Below are 21,347 nucleotides of genomic sequence, written 5' to 3' on the forward strand. Positions count from 1 at the left end.
GGACCCAGGATGTCAATAGGTCCAGGAATTGCAAGATCACGATAGCCCCACCAAAAACATCACATTGTTTCCTAATAGCCCTCCAGCATCCCATTGCCCAACCGAGGACCCCCAGGCAGGAAGAAAGAAACCAGTTAACAAAGACCTCTTTATTGCAGACATTTCAGGCACAGGTACATGGAAGCTGTATTGCAGGTTTTATACAAGGTGGTTTAAGAGGCAGCAAGCACCTACCTCTCTCTCCCACCCCCCAAATACACAGTAGCCTAGATATGAGTTCCACTGAAATCTCCTGAATATACTCTCCTCTCAAACAGCACGCATCCAGCCTGTGCCCAGGATAGCCAGGCAATATCTTAGCGTCTGAGAAAGTCCTTGGTCTCCATTCAGTAGAAGGAAAGGGGGAGTACAGGTCAGGCATAGCTGTGGTGCCTCACCAATCCTAAAACCCCTAACAGGGCACCAGCCCAAGTCCTGGGTTTGGTTCTAGCCTGTGACTGCTACCTTGCCACCAGGTCTCAGGGCTAGATTTGCCATGGGCAAGGCCTTTGTCTCCAAAACTGAGGAGCATAAACTGCCCCAATAGCTGAAAGATTTGAAGACAGGTAGAAGCTGTGTGTAAGGAAGGGAATAGGCCTAAAGATGCCTTGCAGAAAGGTCTGAAAGGTGAGAAATCCTAGAGTACAAATCCCTCAAACTCAGATTGCCTTCTTTCATAGCTCTAAGGCTATACTCCAATCAACCAGGCCTGGATCTATAGGCACTTGCCTTTGAGCAATGTGGTACAGGATCTGAACTGTACCACATTGCCCAAAGCAGGTAGTATAGGATTTGAACTGCCCTGTTCTTGGCTTGGGGTTACCCTGTGTGATCCTAACCCTTCTGGGGATAAAATAGGCCCCTCTCCCTCAAATTTTGCTCAGTGGGTCTGAACCTCATGGGCCATTTTTGCCAAGGGGTCTCCATGTTGTGGGATTCTGGGTCACCTGTTTGGTTACTAGAGCCCTGACCCCAACCAGTGTAGAGGTCACAGGTGTCAGAACTGACTGCAGAGGCTTCAGTGCAAGGGAAACTTCAGGCCAGGCGTGAGCTCTCCCTGTCTGCAGCTCACTTTCCTAAGACCAGGTGGGTTGGGGAGGGCAACACTATGCCCTGGGCTTCTGACAGAAACTAGCTTGGAATGCTGCTTCAGCAGTTTTCTCCTTGCAATAGGTATTGTTGAGTTGGGGTAGAGACGTGAGAGTGAGACATGTGACAGCCAATGCGGCAGGGTAGTTATAGATGTCCAGCCAACTATTAAACTAATTAAAACAATTTAAACTGTTAAGAAAATTTTTGTGGTTTTATTGTATCATGAGGCATTGAAACATCTGAACAAATCAATATCTGGACGGTGAGGCAGCTGCTTTCTCCTTCACTTCTTTGGGTTACTAGAGCAACTTGTCAGTAGATTAAAAAAAAAAAAAAGACAACCTTTTGCATTACTTAAGTCTTTCCAAGGCATGCGCTGGTACAACACAAACTTCTCCTGTCAGATGTAACTAGTCTAGCGTCCAAACATCATGCACAATACCTAGGTAGCAGCAGCGCACTGCGCCCGCTCCCACCTTGGTCCTGCTCATTTGTGTATGATATTTGGAGCATCTGGAGGAGTGTGAATAGTATCTGGAAGAGGAGGGAGGAGGAAACAGCATGAGTGCCTGGCTGGGAGGAGGTCAGCCGAAGTTGTGCAGGGCAAGCCTGAACATGTCATTGGTGCAAACCCAAGCATCATTGATGTTCTTCAATAGGAACATCTGGTGGAACCCCATGATGGGGTCTTCATCGGCCTGTAAGGAGAGAAAAATGATTCAGTAAGGGGGCCACGTAGAGACCAGGAATACTCGTGAATGCGAATTGATTTAATGTATGAAACACTACACTGGGCACATAGAGGCTTATAGATGGCAGCTCACACTGCTATTTACACATAAACTGCAGAACAATTCACCAATTAGCTACAGCAAAAGAACAGAGAACATACCTGCCTCTAAGCCCACGTCTCTGGGCACAAGTGACCAATCTGAAAGAGTTAATGCAGCGCTCACCTCCTAAATTTACAGTATCTATAAACTAAGCACTCTTGGTGCCAAGGGGTATAGGGACAAGAGGTATAGGAGCAGGATAAGGCTGTTGTGCCAAGCCACTGGGCCTTCATACTACCCCTTCATTAACTGATTGCACCAGTTAATCCAATCAGGAGAAAGCAACTGCTAAGGATGACTATGGCCAAATACATGAGAAAAGGTTCAAAACTGAGTTCACACTGCTGTGATCACAGCTCTATAGGGAAAAAACACAAAGCATCGCCATCGGTGATCTGTTGAAAACAGAAGAGACCTCCAGCTAAACTGCAGACCAGGATGAGGTAGGAGCTCAGCTAATCAATAACCAGTGCTGTCTCTAACATCACTGGTTTTTCTGGGAATTATCAGCAAGGAAGCAAATCGGTCTTTTAAAGGCTGAGTTTTGTTTTGTTTTTTAATATATTTTATTGATTTTTTACAGAGCGGAAGAAAGAGGGATAGAGAGTTAGAAACATCGATGTGAAACATCAATCAGCTGCCTCTTGCACACGCCCTATTGGGTATGTGCCCGCAACTAAGGTACATGCCTCTGACCAGAATCGAACCCGGGACCCTTGAGTCCGCAGGCCGACGCTCTATCCACTGAGCCAAACTGGCTAGGGCAAGAGTTTGACAGAAACAGAAGAAAGAACCTGAAGCCATGTGGAAAAGGGCACTGCTTACTGAGCCCAGCCTGGAAAAGTGGACACTGGGCCTCTGGACCTACTAAGAGCCTAATTTTTTTTATTATTTTATTTATTTATTTTTTAATATATTTTATTGATTTTTTACAGAGAGGAAGGGAGAGGGACAGAGAGCTAGAAACATCGATGAGAGAGAAACACCGACCAGCTGCCTCCTGCACATCCCCTACCGGGGATGTGCCCGCAACCAGTGTACATGCCCTTGACCGGAATCGAACCTGGGACCCTTCAGTCCGCAGACCGACACTATCCACTGAGCCAAACCGGTTTCGGCAAGCCTATTTTTTATAAATATATTTTTTATTGACTTTTATTATTGTTTTTAAAAATTTTTATTTTTTCTTACAGAGAGGAAGGGGTTAGAGAGTTAGAAACATTGATGAGAGAGAAACATCGATCAGCTGCCTCCTGCACACCTCCTACTGGGGATGTGCCCGCAACCCAGGTACATGCCCTTGACTGGAATCGAACCTGGGACCCTTCAGTCCGCAGGCCGACGCTCTATCCAGAGCCAAACCAGTTAGGGCAACTTTTATTTTTTCTGAGAAAGAGATGGAAGGTACAGGGAGAGATAAAAACATCAGTAAGAGATCAACTACCTCCTGCACACCCCCTATTGGGAATCAAGCCTGCAACCTGGGTATGTACCCTGACCTGGAATCAAACCCTGTGACCTCTTGGTGCACAGGATGACACTCAACCAACTGAGCCACACCAGCTGGGCCCAAGGGCCTATTTGAGCATAGAGTCTGGGCAGGGCATCTTGGACAGGCAGGAAAAACTGAAGGGGAAGTCCAGGCCAGAAGTCAGGTCTCTTAGAGTCCACTGTAGAGGCTTGGGAGCCCCTCCCTCAACCCTTGTATTAGACACTCTGGCTAGCTTAGGGAGAGGGACTGTTATTCTGAGCCCCATCATGACAGTCCTAGGACACTGGGATCTTGTCAAGGAACAGCCAAGTTATTCTGCTTTGGGAAGGAAGAGAGGCTTTTTAGAAACCAAGAATTTGGTTTCAGTTGCTAAAGCACAAGAGGTAGGAAATTCTGGGAGAGTTCTTGGGGTGGAGGTGCTGAGGGGCCACAGGAAGATTTTGAAGATGACAGGTCTTAAGAAGAAGGGAAAAATGTAGAGATGCAAGAGTTCCCAAAACCTGCTTTGCTCAGCAGGTAGAGGAATCAGCAGCCAGCTCTGGGAGTGGCAGCATGGACTCCAGTAGGGGACTGCTACTTGGCACCCAGCTCGCCGGTCCAGGGTCAATTGCCTACAGAAGGTCACCTACACCTTGGGGTACTATGAAGGCCCAGTGGATTGGCACCACAGCCTCAACCTGCTCCTATACCTCTTGTCCCTTTTCCAAAAAGGCTCTAAATCAGTGCTGTCCACTAGAACTTTCTGCAATAATAGAAATATTCTGTCTGTGTTGTCCAATAGGCAGCCATAGTGACTGAGTACTTGAAATATGGCTAGTGTAACTGATAGACTACATTTTATTTAAGGTAATTAATTAATTAATGTAATTTTTAAATAACCACATGTGGCCCTGGCGGGTATAGCTGTTGGCTGAGCATCTTTCTTGTACCAAAAGGTTGCTTGTTCAATTTCCTGTCAGGGCATGTGCCTTGGTTGTGGGTTCAATACCCCCTACTGGGGGGTGGGGGGTCGAAGTTTTGCTCTCACATAAATCTCTCTCTCTCTCTCGCCGCCTTTCTCTCTTTCTAAAAACAATAAAAAGTCTTTAAATTAAAAAAAAAAAATTACCACATGTGGCTGGTTGCTGTTATATTGAACAGCACAACTCTAGATAGTCACTCTGTCTGGGTGTCCCTTGATAAGCAGATCATATCACAGGGAAGGCAGGAGCGCAGGCATCTCCTCTGTCTGCCCTATTCTCCCTAGCAGCACTATTACCTTAAGCTGGCCCACAACCATGCTAAGGATGCAGCTATCTGGCGTGGGCTGGTGGTCCTGTGCCGTGATGCTGTGCTGGATTTTCTGGAACGGAAGGCTCTGCAAGAGAAAGGGAGGGAAAATAAAAGCCATATCAAAATAATAAATAAATAAATAATGGTATGACAAAAGTAAAAAAAGAGAGAGAGAGAGAGAGAGAGAAAGGGAGGGTAGTGAGCTGGGGCCAGCAGGGAAGGAGATGCCTGCAGCCCCACCCTGGCTCTTACTTACAGACAACTTCTCCACAATGGCAGCTTTCCCCTGGAATTGCTGTCCTTCCCACGTAAGGCATGATGCGTCAATCTGAAAACCAGAAAACCTGAGGTCAGGGTCTCAGAGCACCAAAAGTATCTCTGAGGCCTTGAACAGACCCTAAAAATAAATCTTATTTTAGGAATGAGTTCATGCCTCAGTTTCCCTGCCTGTAATGAAAGAAACTGAGGATAGCTTCTAAACTTTACACTACTACTAACTTTAATTATACCCCATCATCCCAGAGCTCAGGCTTTAAAAACTAACAAAATATAAACTTATTAAATAAGTCTATTTTGAAGTTTTTATGCAAGTCATATGACCTCTGATATGCATGAGCCCCAGGCTGGCCATATATGGCCAAGGCTCAGCCAAAAGCCATCCTACTGTGTGGTCAATTAGCACCAGTCCCAGAGAAATCATCAAAAATAATTTGAGCCCTAACTGGTTTGGCTCAGTGGCTAGAGAGTCGTCCTACGGACTGAGGGGTCCCAGGTTCGATTCCGGTCAAGGGCATGTACCTTGGTTGTGAGCACAACCCCAGTGGAAGGTGTGCAGGAGGCAGCTGGTCGATGTTTCTCTCTCATCGATGTTTCTAACTCTCTATCCCTCTCCCTTCCTCTCTGTAAAAAATCAATAAAATATATTTTAAAAAAATAAATAATAATAATAATTTGAAAATATTCTATGTTTATCACCATCTCTAGAGCTTAGGCTGACTTCCACTGAAGTCCTTTCCATGGGAGCTCCCAGATGGTCAAGGAGAGATGGAAACTGACAAGGCCTCCCAAGGCAACCAAGTAGCTTTGCCTCTCCCTTCCAGATCTTCCCTGCCACAGCCTTCAGGGGCAGAACTCAAAATGCCTTTGCTATTTACCAGCCGTGACATTATGCAAGTTACTTATTTTTCCAAGTCTCAGTTTCCTGATATTCAAAGGGGACCATATGCTGAGGATTATATAAAATGACATACATAAAGTGTACTTTTAGGATTTTGCTAACTCTCTTCCCTGGGTCAGGCATCCTTCAATTGAAGTTAAGAAGTAAGGAGGCACCCTGACAAAGTAGCTCAGTTGGTTAGAGGTCATCCCAATACATCAAGGTTGGGAGTTTGATCTTTGGTCAAAGCACATACAAGAATCAACCAATGAACAACAACAACAACAACAAAAAGAATCAGTCAATGAGTACATAAATAAGTGGAACAACAAATCAATATTTATCTCTCTCCCCTCCTCCCTCTCGCTCTCAAATCAATAAAAAAAAAAGATTATTTAAATAAATAAAGAAGCAACAAGGCAAAGATCCCAAAGTCAAATTAATTCAAACTTTTTATTTAAATTCTTGATCTATGATGATGACAATCAAATAATAGTTGTGCTGGATTTGGCCCTCCACTGGTAAGATCCCTTTCTTTTCTCCAAAATTTCTGAATGAACCCTGACTCTTGGGAGGGAGAGATAGGAGTCTGCCACAGTCCAGTCAGGCTCTGAGGCTATGCCATCACTCTTATCCTGGGCAGACCTGCTAGGCAAGGCCTGATCAATCATATTTCTTTGACCAAGTCTTGGGAAGGTCAAATACAAGTAGCTCTTGGTATATAGTGATCTCCATTAAAATAGCAGCAAACAATGCCTGCACAGAAGGGTTTTTCAAAGGACATACGAGTCTCTCTGGGCTAACCCCATTTGCTTCCCATGAGCATTCAGGTGCTTTTGGTCTCCAAAAGGAAGCCAGACCTGGGGCCTCCAGAACACAGCTTTGCACTGATGACACTCATGGCTGCTACCTCCAGAAGGCACCGTGAGCCCTAGCCTCTGTCTGCTGCCACCTGATTTAGAACATTGGCACTTCCAGAACCATGGATGGCCAGCCTAGAACACCCTGCCCAGGGTACCAGAATCCTTACTTTGTGGAACATGACAGAAGGGAATGTGTAAACCAAGTAGCTGGACCAGACTTCAGGCCCCATGTACCATGGGGAGCTCAGAAGGATGCAGCCAAGTCCAGTGAGGGCTGCCAGAACTTGTGACCTGGACAAAGGGGCCAACACACCTGAACTAATCCCCTGGGGTCACGTTTCTAGAGCTGGAGACTTACGTAAATTGCGCCTAGTTGGGTTCTGTCGTTATCAAATAACTGGTAGTAATGTTGAATGAAGCTGGATCCAATCTGCTCCCAAAGTGGCTTGTCTCCCATTCTGGAGCGTCACCCAGCCTCGTTGAAACCTGCAAGACCAGCAAAACAGGTAGGAAAGCATTGGTACTGCCGGACCAGGATGTAGCCAGCTGCTATCTCTTCACTGACCCCCACCCCTCCCTGGCCTCCTCGAGCAGGACATTGTTTGCTGAGGTCTGTTCACACAGGGAACATGAAGAGGCCCCAGGGAACTGGTAGGAGACTTCTCCCAGTACAGACCAGTGTAGGGAGCCGAGGTGGGCCAGACTCAGCCTCTCCTTTGAGAAGCTCTGGTTGATGAGTCAGAGAGGTGCCAGGGTCATGGAGCACCCGGGATGGGTACTGAGGGTGGAGCCAGGACAAAGGAAGATGAGAATAGGTCCTTCAATGCCCAATAAGGGGATGGAGCTTTAGGGAGGAGCTAAGCAGTCTCCCCATAGCTTTTCATTAAATCCTCCCAACAACGTGCAAGGCAAAAGTTATTTGCTCTTCTTTCCACTTTGCAGGCCAGCAACTACTGGTGCCTGTGCAATAAGTGTCTTCTATTACAGCCCTCAGGTTCCCTCCTTGTCCTGCTGGGACTCACCCTCAGTGCCTGAACATTGCCCCAGTGCTTTACTGGTCGGTGGAGGAAGACCCAGTGAGATGGAGGGAAAATGGCTCTTCAAGGCCCCACTTGCTACAAAAAGACTCCCCTTAATCTTTTTATTTTATTTTATTGATTTTTTACATAGAGGAAGGGAGAGGGATAGAGAGTTAGAAACATCGATGAGAGAGAAACATCGATCAGCTGCCTCCTGCACACCCGCTACTGGGGATGTGCCCGCAACCAAGGTACATGCCCTTGACCGGAATCGAACCTGGGACCCTTTAGTCTGCAGGCCGATCCTTTATCCACTGAGCCAAAATGGTTAGGGCTCCCCTTAGTCTTAAGGGAGCAATTTACATCTTTGAGGCCAGGTAATGCCTGGCCCTTTCTGAGGCATTTCTTCATTGAGGGTGACCCCTACCTACTTCAGAGATAGGGACGAGTTCAGGGAATCACAAAGTAATAGATGAGGGATGTGGGGAGGGGAAATGAAAGCCATGTGGGGGAAACATTTCATCTCTTCAAATCTCCCATCCCTTAGCACTCCCTCCGTTAGGAAGGGGCTGTCCCTCTCTAATTTCTGAGGGGAAGAGGAAGCACCCTCCCAGCTATAGACACCCCGCCTCAAGGGTGTTAGATGAGAGAATCACTCTGGTTTTGTTAGGCCCCTCCAGGGTGAGGAGGTCCACATCTCACTGCAGGATCCCATGACAGCAGATCCATGTGTTGTTCCATAGTGGTCTGATTTTAGAGGAGCCAGCCCCCCTTTCCTGATAACAGGACTCTAAACCAAAGCAGTGAGAAGGTGGGTTCAACCCTGGCAGACAACCATTAACAGTGGTAGGAAATGCTGTGACCGGTTTGGCTCAGTGGATAGAGCGTCGGCCTGCGGACTCAAGGGTCCCAGGTTCGATTCCAGTCGAGGGCATGCACCTTGGTTTCGAGCACATCCCCAGTGGCGGGGGGGGGGGGGGGGGGTGCAGGAGGCAGCTGATCGATGTTTCTCTCTCATCGATGTTTCTAACTCTCTATCCTTCTCCCTTCCTCTCTGTAAAAAACAAAAACAAAAAAAACAATAAAATATATATTAAAAACAAAACAAAACCGTGGTAGGAGATGATGCACGTCACTACCTTTCTTAGAGCCTTAGCCTCTTCCTCCTCCTCCTCCCAATAAAATGGAGGTGGAACCAGTGGTTGTGATGCCTCATTAAAGGAACCTGGTCAAGCCTTCAGCTCTATGTGGTAAGTGCTAATTCACTCCAGTCCCTGTGACCTCACCTAAGGCCAAAGGAGCCAGTGAGGAGGGACAGTAGCTCACCTCAATCCAGCCAATCTTCTAGCCTGCGACCAACACTCTAGCCAATGAGGAGCCAGGAAGCTGAGCCAGCTTTATTTTAGGTCCCCTAGGAGGTGGTGGCACTAAAAATAGCAGCTCAGTGCTGGGATGACTAAGAAATGTCCAGGAAAGTCTAAACTAAGCAGAGGAGAGAACTTGTACTGGGCCACGCCTGTTACACAGGAACACAAGGTATGTCCCAGTTCACACTCTGCCAAGAAACAAATAAACAAGTAGGAAAAGCGTAGGACCAAGAGCTAGTCTCAGCTGTGTTGTCTTGGTGTCATTGCCAAGGGGTACTTACACACAAACTGGGGATTACTTGAGACAGGGCACAGCCCCTCATATCGCTGCCCCTTCTATCCAGTATTCACTGTGCTTAGCTCACTCACTGCAGCCCAAACCCACCACATCTTAACCGCAAGGTGACTTGCCCAGCCCAAGAGGTCTGGGGCAGCAGAACAGCTGAAGGAATGGGTAAGGGCCATCTCTCCTGCCCCTAGCAAGGCTAGACAGTCCTAAGGGAAGGTCTTAGAGAAAGAATATGCTAATCAGAATAAAAAGCATAAGCAAATATCTGGGGAAAGGAAAAGAGGTCAGGGCAAGAAACTGGGAAGGCAGAGATAGAAGGTGAGAAGAAATTTAGAAGATGATCCAAAGACAAAAAAAGTGCTGACATGACACTGTGGGTCAGTGAGGCAGAGGAAGTGTGTCAGTGTGTTTTTTTTCCTTCTCAATATTGTTCTTAGTGATGTGGTAACTTGCTATACAAAAACTACTTGGCAGAAGTAGTGGTGGAATGAAGAAGGTGGAGGGATAAAGGGACAGAAAAGTCCTTCGGTCTGGTGGGGCAAGGCAAGAAAGAGGGAACTCTCCTGAGGAACAAGACAGTTAAGGGTTTTCCAGAAAGTGTTAGAAGAAACCTTCAAAACTATGTGGATTGAGGTCTTTGCTTTAAAAATGAAAAGCAGGGCCCTAGCTGGTTTGGCTCAGTGGCTAGAGTGTTGGCCAGCAGACTGAAGGGTCCCGGGTTTGATTCCAGACAAGGGCACATGCCCAGGTTGCTGGCTCATTCCCGGGTGGGGAGCGGAAGAGCGGGGGAAAAGGGGGAGGAGGGGGCGGTGTGCAGGAGGCAGCTGATCGATGATTCTCTCTCATCATTGATGTTTCTATATATATCTCTCTCTTCCTCTCTGAAATCAATAAAAAAAATATATTTTTTAAAAATGGCAAGCAGGGCTCCTGGTGCCAATACCAACATTATTCAAGGTCTGCTTGACCATGATTTATTCATTTCCATGTAATGGCCACAACAGCCATGTGGTCAGAGTTCACTGTCAATTGGCTTAACAGGTAGGAAAACAGGTTCATTGATGTGAGTCCTGTTCCAAGTTCATCCTCTGGTCAAGGCCAGTGTTTTTTTAAAAAAATATATTTTTATTGATTTCAGAGAGAAAGTAAGGGGAAAAAGATAGAAACATCAATGATGAGAGAGAATCATCGATCAGCTGCCCCTTGCACGCCCACAAGCCTGGCATATCCCCCGACTGGGAATCAAACTAGTGACCTCTGGGTTCCTGGGTCTAAGCTTAACCACTGAGCCATAACCGGCTGGGCAAGGTCAGTGCCTTTCTTTCTGCTCCTTTGCATCATGACCTCTAAACAACAAAGCTGGCCATGTCCCTCCCCTATAGCACCACCCTAGCCTTTGAATTAAAGGCTAAACCCCCAAGCAACACAGGTGGCCAGCCACACCTGTCTCTGCCTCTCCAGCCATTCTTTCCTACCTCAATCCAGCTCCACACACAAATACACCAGAACTCACCAAGTGCCTGCCCACTGTGTTGTCTTCCCTCCCCTCATCTGCCTGGTCAGTCTCTGCTCTTCCTTAAAGTCATTATTCAGATCTCCACATATTCAGGAACAGACTCCTTCCCAGACTCTAATGTTGAGCTCCAAATCCATGGGCAAACCCATATCAACACACCAGGACAGCTCAGGGTTTTCCAGAAAGTGTGAGAAGAAACCTTCAAAACTATGTGGAACCCAGTCAGCTGACTCAGTGGTTGAGTGTCGACCTATGAACCAGCAGGTCATGGGTTCGATTCCTGGTCAGGGCACATGCCCAAGTTTTGGACTCCATCCCCAGTGTGGGACTTGCAGGAGGTAGCCGATCAATGATTCTCTTTCATCATTAATGTTTCTCTCTCTCCCCCCCCCCTCTCAATTCCTCTCTAAAATCAATAAAAATATATTATAGCCCTAGCCGGTTTGGTTCAGTGGATAAAGTGTCAGCATATGGACTGAAGGATCCCAGGTTCCAATCCAGCCAAGGGCACATGTCCGGGTTGCGGGCTTGATCCCCAGTAGGGGTGTGCAGGAGGCAGCCAATCAATGATTCTCTCTCATCATTGAGGTTTCTATCTCTCTCTTCCTCTCTGAAATCAATAAAGAAATATATTTAAAATAAAGAAATATATTTAGCCGAAACCGGTTTGGCTCAGTGGATAGAGCGTCGGCCTGCGGACTGAAAGGTCCCAGGTTCGATTCCGGTCAAGGGCATGTACTTGGTTGCGGGCACATCCCCAGTGGGGGTATACAGGAGGCAGCTGATCGATGTTTCTCTCTCATCGATGTTTCTGGCTCTCTATCCCTCTCCCTTCCTCTGTAAAAAATCAATAAAATATATTTTTAAAAAATATATATATTTAAATGAATTTCATGCACGGGGGGGCGGGGGGGGGGGACCTTGGTGCCTAGTGTCCCTCAGCCCAGCCTGCACCCTCTCCAATCTGGGACCCCTCGGGGGATGTCCGACTGCTGGTTTAGGCCTGATCCCGCAGGGGCCTAAATCAGCAGTTGGACATCCCTCTCACAATCTGGGACTGGGACTGCTGGCTCCTAACCACTCTGCCTGCCAGGCTGAGAGCCCCCTAACCACTCCCCTGCTGGCTTGATTGATGCCTAACTGCCTCCCTGCTGGCATGATTGTCCCCATCTGCCCTCCCCTAGAGGTCCGATCGCCCCCCAACTGCCTTCCCCTGTGGGGCTGAGGGGACTGGGGGACTGGGGCTGGATGAGGCGGGGTTGAGGGGACTGGGCACCACCATCTTGTGAGGGTGTGATGGTCAATTAGCATATTCCCACTTTATTATATAGGAGATATATATATAATTTTTTTAAAAAACACAATTATGTGGATTGAAGCCTTTGATTTAAAAATGCCAAGCTGGGCTCCTGACCTAAACACTCCTCCACCTAAATACTGTAGCACTGGGCTGTGAGGGTTCCAGTAAGGTTCTTACTGGACCCCAACCTCCTGAGACAGAGCATGGCCCAGCAAATTGCAGGACTTATAGTTTATGATTCTAAACCTCCCACAAAGCTTTCAACTCATGGCCAGGAGACAGCATTCCTAAATCTAAAAAAAGAAGCAGGGCCGAAACCGGTTTGGCTCAGTGGATAGAGCGTCGGCCTGCGGACTCAAGGGTCCCAGGTTCGATTCCGATCAAGGGCATGTACCTTGGTTGCGGGCACATCCCCAGTAGGGGGTGTGCAAGAGGCAGCTGATCGATGTTTCTCTCTCATCGATGTTTCTAACTCTCTATCCCTCTCTCTTCCTCTCTGTAAAAAATCAATAAAATATATTTAAAAAATAATAAAATAAATAAAAAAAGAAGCAGGGAGCAGAGCTTCCCTCCCATCTCCATGCAACACAGGGAAGGGGTCTGGACCAGGCAGGGAGGATGTTCACCAGGATGGTCAGTAAGCCCTAAACCTTGTTTCTAATACAGTTATTGAAGAAAGAACAGCCTGGAAAGAAACAAAATGCCAAGGCTTAGAGGCAGCCTCACATCAGATATGGACTGACCTTCATGACGGCTTCTCCTACAGCTCTTTCAAGAGGGCCGCTGACCATGCCAACAGTCCGCAGGCTGACCGAGGCCAGGCTCCTCAAGGAGCAGAAATGACCTCAATGACCTCTTCCCACTGAGCATCAGCCTTCACTGACTGTTAGGTCTCTGTGGGTGCAAAGACCCTCTAAGAATGTCTGTGACCCTCTCCCAATAAATCTGCATAGCGGCAGGATGCCCCAGCCTTCTGAATAATTGTTGTTTACACTTCCTGAGGTTCAGTCATAGACCCCAAGTTAAAACCACTGGCTCAGGGGATCCCTTTAGGCAACAGAAAAACTTCATTTTTATCCTCAAATTCTGAGTCAGTATTTCCAAGGACAAAACTTGAAATAGCAGTGCCCAACTGGTAACATCTCCTTTTCACTAATGGGTATTAGGTATAGAAATGTGCTTAGGGCTTTACATGCACTTATCCCTAATACCCTGAGTCAACACCCATGTTAGAGATGAGCAAAATGAGGCTGAGATTAGCTAACTGTAACTTGCTCAAGTTCACTAACCTAACAGATGGTAGAATCGGATGGAACCAGTGGACTCGAGAGGCAGGACTTCCAGCAACAACTGCTCTGAAGATAAAAATGAATAGCACATAGGGCTGAAGCCCCGATCTCTGACCTTGGCTTTCTCAGACAGGTTGCGGGCTTGAAGCAGGACTTCTGCCTCCAAACAAAGGCGCCAGGCAGATTTCCACACTAAACAATAGGTGTTTTCATGGATGATCTGTTTTCCCAAACCTTCAAAATCACAACCCTGTTCTACCATCTCAGCAAAGCAGAGAGAACCTGGGGAAGGGACTGGGGCAGGAATGATGGGGAAGAGGACATCACTAACTCACTAACTCCAGACTGACACACAGAAAGATGCTCACATGTTTGAGGGCCCACTACTGAGGCCTGCAAGAAATGCCAGCAGATGTGCTGAGCTCATAGTGAGGTCCTGGAACTTGAGGCCAATGGCGGCCATGACTCACACCTACTTTCTGCTAAGCCCTAAACAGACCTGAAGCACACAGGCTGGGAAGGACTTCTTCAACAGGTGGGACTGACAGTCAACCTTGGTTTAAACATCTAGGACCCAGAGCATAGCCGTGAATTACAGGGGGAGAGGGGAAATGCAGTGTACTGCACCAGAGAGGAAGACACTGCAGGGTGTCTGTTCTTCAGTTCTTCAGTTCAGGAACAAGCTGCCCCTCTGATTTCATGGTGAGGGGTGCTGTGTATCCTGTCCTATGGCCCTCCACTGACAACTTATCCTGTGATGGGTGACCTGCCCTCCCAGCTGTCCAACCTTGTCTCCTGCCACTGACACCTCCCCTCCCCCGCACCCTTCATTTACAGCCTCTTGGTATTCTCTTGTTTCTGGAACATACTAAGCCTGTTCTCACCCTACAGGCTTGCAACTGTTGATCGTTCTACCTGGATCACTCTTCTCCTCCCTAAATCTTCATGTGCCTGGCTCCGTGTTACCTATGTGTCAGCTCAAATGTCACTTCTTCATAGATACCTACCCTCACCACTCAGCCAAAAATAGCTGCCCTGGTACTCACTTCACCATCCTGTATTACTTCCTTAGAACTTGTCACTGCATGCGATTGTCACACTTGCATACAGGGTGGGGCAAAAGTAGATCTTCATTTGTTTGTATGGAAAATAATACAAGAATAAACGCTTTCACATACTCACAACTGTAAACCTATTTTTGCCTCACCCTGTGTCCCCGAAAAGGGCATCCCTATTCCCATGGTGCCTGGCTCAGCCCTCAAAAACTAAGTCTGTGAATGTGTAGGAGGTGGGGCTGAGGCCAGCCCTTCTCTGGAGGAGTAGTTCTGGGTAAACCCTGCTCAATTTCAGTGGCCAAGTAACCCACTTCCCCTCCACCTACGTTTACTGTCCTAGTTGTCAGGCGTGTGGCAAGTGGGGCTTGGCCCCAACTCCCTCTTCTCACTCCCAAGTTCCTGGTCAGTCACCTAAAGGACAGCTGTGGCTAAACAGCAGGCACACAACCCCATGCTCAAAGGCCTGGCCTCTAGCCTGCCCCTCCTCCTCCTCTCCCTCATGGTGTCGCCTCATCAATAATTGTGGCATGTGGCCGAAACTGGTTTGGCTCAGTGGATAGAGCGTCGGCCTGCGGACTGAGGGGTCCCGGGTTCGATTCCGGTCAGGGCCATGTACCTCGGTTGCGAACACATCCCCAGTGGGGGGTGTGCAGGAGGCGGCTGATCGATGTTTCTCTCTCATAGATGTTTCTAACTCTCTCTCCCTCTCCCTTCCTCTCTGTAAAAAATCAATAAAATATATTTTAAAAATAATAATAATAATAATTGTGGCATGTTAGGGGTAATCAACTAAGGATATAAAGCAGGACTCCGCTGTAAAGAGTCACTGTCAAGTCCCAGGTGAACACTCGTTCAAGAGCTAAGAAGCCTTGACCTAGGACTGCCAACTGCCTTGTCACCACTCCCCTGCCTGAAGTCTAGAGAGAAATTAGCCAAGGTCCGATGCCCCACTGGCTGGCCAGGACAAAACCCATTTTAGAGCAGACCCCTGCTGAGATCTAGGTGTCCCCAGCACCCAGATGGCCTTTTCCTCTTCTGCCTAGAGGGAGGGCTCCTTCAGGTTGCCCTGGCTAACCCAGAAGCTGAATCTGAGACTGCATTCTGGTCTCTGCTCTGCACTTACTCAGTCCCTGAGTAGCTTCCCATTTCCCAGGAGGCTCAGAGATCTCTGGGGCCCCTGACCCAGTCAGCTCCCATCTATGAACTTGCTGGTTAGGTATACATGAACTTGGCTCCCCTAGTGTGGACTGAAGCACCTAAGTGACCACCCCCATTATCTGCCACCACCCTGCCTGGCCAATACCATCGTGACATTCTATGACTGAGATAAGCAGGGTAATAAAGGGATGGATGTAGAGTCCCCAGGATGGTGGAGGGAATGCCTCCTGTTAGCCAAACAGTTGTGTATGTTCACTGTTGAGCTTATAGAGCTGGTATGGTTATCATCACTCTGCAGATGAGGAAACCAAGAGGTTAAGAACAAATTCAAGGCTGTGCAAGTCCACTGGCATAGCCAGCATTAAAATGTCCACAAAATTGGCCTAGACTGGAATAGCTGCAAGCCAACGTCAAATAACAAAAAGCATATAGGTAGCAAAATGAGGTGGTCAGGAACGGAGGCTAGGCCTTTTTCTCTCCTCTGAAATCAGCAAGTTCCACGCCCCTCAGGACAGAAAGCCGCTGAGTGCATGCTTAGCTGGTCAAAGCAGGTTTACATCATAGGAACAAGTGCGGACTTCCATTCTCCTGGGCCTGAAACTATCTCTGCAAGTAGAACCAATGTCTCTATACACAGACAAGCTTCCAGGGGCAGCAGTTTCTGCCCTGGTGAGATCCAGTAGCTCCGATGGCCTATCTGAATCTGCTAAGGAACAAGCATTCCAGAATTACCCCAGTTTACTGAGGCAAACAGCCCTCAATTCCCAGGCACCTTGGAAACATTCCTCTCCTGAAGGGGGTTCTCCTTCTCGAGGTAGGCCCCTCTCCAGACTAGAGCTTAGGGAATTTGCACCAAGCAGGTAACAGCAACAAATAAGGAATAAGGTCCAGGAAGTTCTCCATCAGCCAGTGATGGGAGCCCCGGGGTCAGTGAGCAGAGCTACCCCTGACCCTATTGCATCCCTTTCCCCTGGCCACTAAGACACTTCCCTAGTCACAGCCAGACCTAAACAAAGGATTCTTTTGAGGAAGACACATTCCAGTTGATAGGGTGAGAAGAGGGAAGGTGCCACACAGAACTGATGGTCAGGGTGCTGACCAGAATATCACAAAGGCCTGGAAGTTATTCCAGGGATAACCCACACTCTGTTGTCTCCCTCAGGGAGGGAGTCAAGAATTCCTGCCACACGCCCTGACTGGTTTGGCTCAGTGGATAGAGCATCGGCCTGCGGACTGAAGGTTCCCAGGTTGGATTCCAGTCAAGGGCATGTACCTTGGTTGCGGGCACATCCTCAGTGGGGGCTGTGCAGGAGGCAGCTGATCGATGTTTCTCTCTCATCGATGTTTCTAACTCTCTATCCTTCTCCCTTCCTCTCTGTAAAAAATCAATAAAATATATATAAAAATAAAAAAGAATTCCTGCCACATATGGTCAAAGCAAGAAAATCACAGAATCTCAATGCTGGGGAAGGGGTAGCCAACTCAAATTTAATTCAAAACACAAGCTTCCTCAAATGGCCCACTAGAAATTAAGGATGGAAAAAAGCCCATAAAGAGGTTCAGCTCAACCCCAGCCCATAGAAATCCTGCCCAACTTTCATTTCAATGTCCATCCTGTGAAATCTTTTTGGATCCATCTACCCCTCTCTCTCCAAAAGAACTATTCCCGCCGAAACCGGTTTGGCTCAGTGGATAGAGCATCGGCCTGTGGACTCAAGGGTCCCAGGTTCGATTCCGGTCAAGGGCATGTACCGTGGTTGCGGGCACATCCCCAGTAGGGGGTGTGCAAGAGGCAGCTGATCGATGTTTCTCTCTCATCGATGTTTCTAACTCTCTATCCCTCTCTCTTCCTCTCTGTAAAAAATCAATAAAATAGCCGAAACCGGTTTGGCTCAGTGGATGGAGCGTCGGCCTGCAGACTGAGGGGTCCCGGGTTCGATTCCGGTCAAGGGCATGTACCTTGGTTGCGGGCACATCCCCGGTGGGGGGTGTGCGGGAGGCGGCTGGTCGATGTTTCTCTCTCATCAATGTTTCTAACATTCTATCCCTCTCTCTTCCTCACTGTAATAAATCAATAAAATATATTTTTTTAAAAAATCAATAAAATATATATTAAAAAAAAAAAAGAACTATTCCCTTTCATTCTGGGAAGGTGCCTCTGACTCACTCGGGGAAGATGTCCTGATAGGTACCATTCCAGGAGCATTGGGCATTTTAATAAAAGTGACCTGAGAGGGTCTCAGTGAAACCCAGACTCCAGGCAGGGAATAACAAGAAGGCCACAGAGCACAAAAAGCTGGTGAAACTCCCAGGCACTGGAAGACTACCAGCAGAGATCTAAGGGATGAAGAGCAGGCTGTAGAAGACAGCAGGTAGATTCAACAGCCACTGCAATTTAAATTTAAAGTAGTGACAGCTTTGCCTAAGGGACCCCAGACCTTCCTGGGCCCACCATTTGGAGGTATACCTTGCTCTGTGTACTGAAGGATTGGACTCACTAACACCCTTTTCTCTTTAGTCCTCTAATCATTCAGAAGTCCCCTCTTCTGTGCAGGGCCAAGAGCCCCTGTAGGTCCCTTCAATTTAGTCCTCAGCACAAAACAGCATTACCCTTTCACCAGGACTGGACAGGATTCATTTTTCTATCTCCAGCCTCAGCCCAGAGCCTGACACACAGAAAGGGCCCAAAGAATGGTTGCTGAATAAAATTGATCATTAGTGATAGAGGAGAAAAAAATAATTTCAAGGAAGATACTAATGCCTCAGTAAAGGAATCCTAGAATTTTTTTATATAAGGTGCCTTCCAATTCTAGGATTTTAGAATTCTCTATCTCTTAAATCATTCATCCCATCCTAACCCACCAACTATAAAAACAACAAGATAAAGTGAGACATGGCTCAGAGTGGAGAGGAAGGCTCCACGCCACCTAGGAACCTAGTTTTGAGCTGATTCAGAACCCAGTCATCCTCACACCATGCCCCCATGCTTATGTAGACATATCCCAAATGCACTGTGCCAGGCCTCTTTCCAAATCAGACAATAGAAGATGCAGCTCAGTGGGAGTGGCTCAGTGGCTGAGCATGGGTTTGATTCATAGTCAGAGCAAATGCCCAGGTTGCGGCACGATCCCCAGTCCAGTAGGTGGCATGCAGGAAGCAACCAATTGATGATTCTCTCTCATCATTGTTGTTTCTATCTCCCTCTCCCTTCCACTCTCTGAAATAAAAAGAATAGAAGATGCAGAATGATTCTGGAGAACCTCAGGGTTCTTATCTCTGAGACCCAGATGGCTTGCCAAGTTCCAGAAAGGTCAAGGGCTTCTGGGGGATCAAGATGCCTAGCAATAGTGTGCTGACTCCAGACACAGAAGCTATAAGGAACTTCTAAAAGGACTGGAATGAGAGGGAGGGACCTGAATTCCTATTTCCATGCAACTGTGGAGAAGAACAGAATCTTTTTGACCTTGTAGAAAACTCTTGTGATCAAGCCACCCAGGGCCTTCAAAATGTGCAAAACTAACCCATAGCCTCAAGCCCAGCTCACCTGAAACTTGTGTCCTAGAAAGAACTAAACCAGACAATGTAGAACAAGCATGTCAAACTCGCGGCGGGAGGGCTCTGACATGCTTGATGTAGAGAGAGTCATGAAACAACTGCTTTTAGCAATAAGAGATTTCACCACATTGATCCTATGTGTGACCTGTGGGTAGTCCCTCCATTGCCCACATCCACTGGCAAAGCAGGCCTCTCCTGAACCTGCTGAATAAACCTGACTTCCCTGTGCTCATGTGCTGGGAGGTGGACTGGGAAGATTAAGTTCAGAGAAGTCTAACCCTTGCCTGTCCTCCCTAACCAGGGAGAATGGCTAGATAGAGCAATTCAATTGCAGGAAACTTCCAAGGCTAAAGCCCAATGATCAGAAAAAAATCACTTGTAAGGAGGGAAAGTCCAGAGGTGGAGACTTTCTGCTCCATGGGCCTAACTCAACTCTTCTAAGAGAACTGTGGCCCAGAAGCCACACTGGGTCAGAGGAATCAAGGCTTGACAAGTTGTGTCTTCCCAAAATCCCATAGTCTTCTCTAGACAGGTCCATTATATAACCATTCAATCAGAAGTACCTTTACAAAGCCTATCAGAGGACTTACTCAATGGCTAGATACTCTGCTTCTCCCAGAACTCAAGGGGTCACTGGAGCCATCAAGGGCAATTTCCTAAAGCCCAACCAATTTACTGCCTGTCCACAAATCAATCCAGCAGCTGGGAAGTGAGAGCGCAAGTGAGGGAAATCTAACTGTCTGCAGCTTTCAGCTCTAGGTCTGCTACCCAAGCTTCAGAAGGCCTCACAGAGTCTGTATCTGAGCCCCACAGCCCAAATGTGATTCACCCCCAATGTTGTTTCCAGTCCAGTTTCTTGTTTGGCACTGGGTTCATGGACCTCAGGCCTGGATTCTACGTCCCCCTTCTTTGAATTCCACCTATCACCGCCATTCTTATGGAATCATTCTCCACTGTGGGAGGAGGGTACATAACTCTGGGAGGGGCAGGTATAAGGATTAGGTTGTGCTGAGGAGGTCTAATGTGCTGGAGGCTCAGACATCTAACCTCACCTCCTTGGCTTCCTTCCTCCACTAACACGGCTGGCCAACCCACCACAGCTGGAACCTGGTCACTGAGAGAGAGAAGGGCGAGGGCTGAGACATCCAACCTGGACCTGCCGCATCACATCAGGCCAGATCTTCCAAGGCTGATCAGGGGTGAAGTCCCACGTGAAACTCCCTCCAACTCCAGATTACTTGCCTCTCCCCTCCACGCAGAACTTACGGATGAGTTCCAGAGTTGGGAGGGGGAGTTAGACTTCGCGCACTCCCAGCGAGCTTGTAGACAAGCATCCTACATCCCAGCCAGGCCGGTCGGGAACAGAGTAAGAGTCCTAAGCCCGGGCTGCAGCATACGGGCGCCCTTACCCAATGCTGAGTCCGGAGTGGGCTGGAGAATGCTTGCCCATCTCCGGATCCTTCGCGGGTGGGTAGCAGGACGTGGGGCTGGGGTCGACCCATTGACCAGCCTGCAAAACTTGCGGGACTTGGGCAGGCCGGGTTAGGCCAGACGGGGCGGGGCCCGGAGAGCCCCATCTGAATGGTCTGGACAAGAGAAAAAGACCCCATCCTAGCGCAGTCCGGTGCTCCCGCCATGTGCACGGTACCGCCTGGATAGAAGCCTGGCTGTCTCGGTATTTCCCCCAGCCGCCGCCTCAGAGGACCGGCGGGAGGCGGAGTCGCGCGCGACACATGGCCCCGGCCCCGCGCGGCTTCGAGCCGCCAGGGGGGAGGAGGGGAGGGGCCGCCCGGGGACTCGCAGCGGAGGCTCCAGGCAACCCGGAGAGCGGTTCTTGCGTCCCAGCCCCCGCCCCGGCACGCTAACCGCGACACTCACCCGAGGGGCTGGCACGATGGCGGCAGCGGCGGCGGCAACCCAGCGCGGTCGGCGACCGACTGTCCCTTCCCCCCTACCTTCCCTCGCCACCCCCGCTGCACTCTGGGAAACGCAGTTCTCCCCGCGCTCCTTTCGGGCATAGGTACTCCCAGAGAAAACTACAGTTCCCGGCGT

At 48.4% G+C, this 21,347-nt stretch overlaps 1 protein-coding gene across 2 annotated transcripts; it reads right to left on the minus strand.

The window, feature by feature from the left end:
• Positions 1–150: 150 nt before the first annotated feature.
• Positions 151–21,263, minus strand: NUTF2 (nuclear transport factor 2). 2 transcript variants are annotated; one of them, XM_079799711.1, is made up of 5 exons: positions 21,174–21,263; positions 7,106–7,233; positions 4,985–5,056; positions 4,715–4,813; positions 151–1,829 (listed from the first exon to the last, which is right to left on the minus strand). In XM_079799711.1, the coding sequence occupies exons 2-5, from the start codon at positions 7,202–7,204 to the stop codon at positions 1,716–1,718; spliced, it is 384 nt and encodes a 127-aa protein (XP_079655837.1). In that variant the 5' UTR covers positions 7,205–7,233; positions 21,174–21,263; the 3' UTR covers positions 151–1,715. The 2 variants fall into 2 exon arrangements, with proteins under 2 accessions (XP_079655837.1, XP_079655838.1); XM_079799712.1 differs by lacking the exon at positions 21,174–21,263 and adding an exon at positions 20,562–20,980.
• Positions 21,264–21,347: the final 84 nt, after the last annotated feature.

This window comes from Cnephaeus nilssonii (assembly GCF_951640355.1).
Source record: "Cnephaeus nilssonii genome assembly, chromosome: 20".
In the NCBI taxonomy this organism is placed as follows: domain Eukaryota; kingdom Metazoa; phylum Chordata; class Mammalia; order Chiroptera; family Vespertilionidae; genus Cnephaeus; species Cnephaeus nilssonii.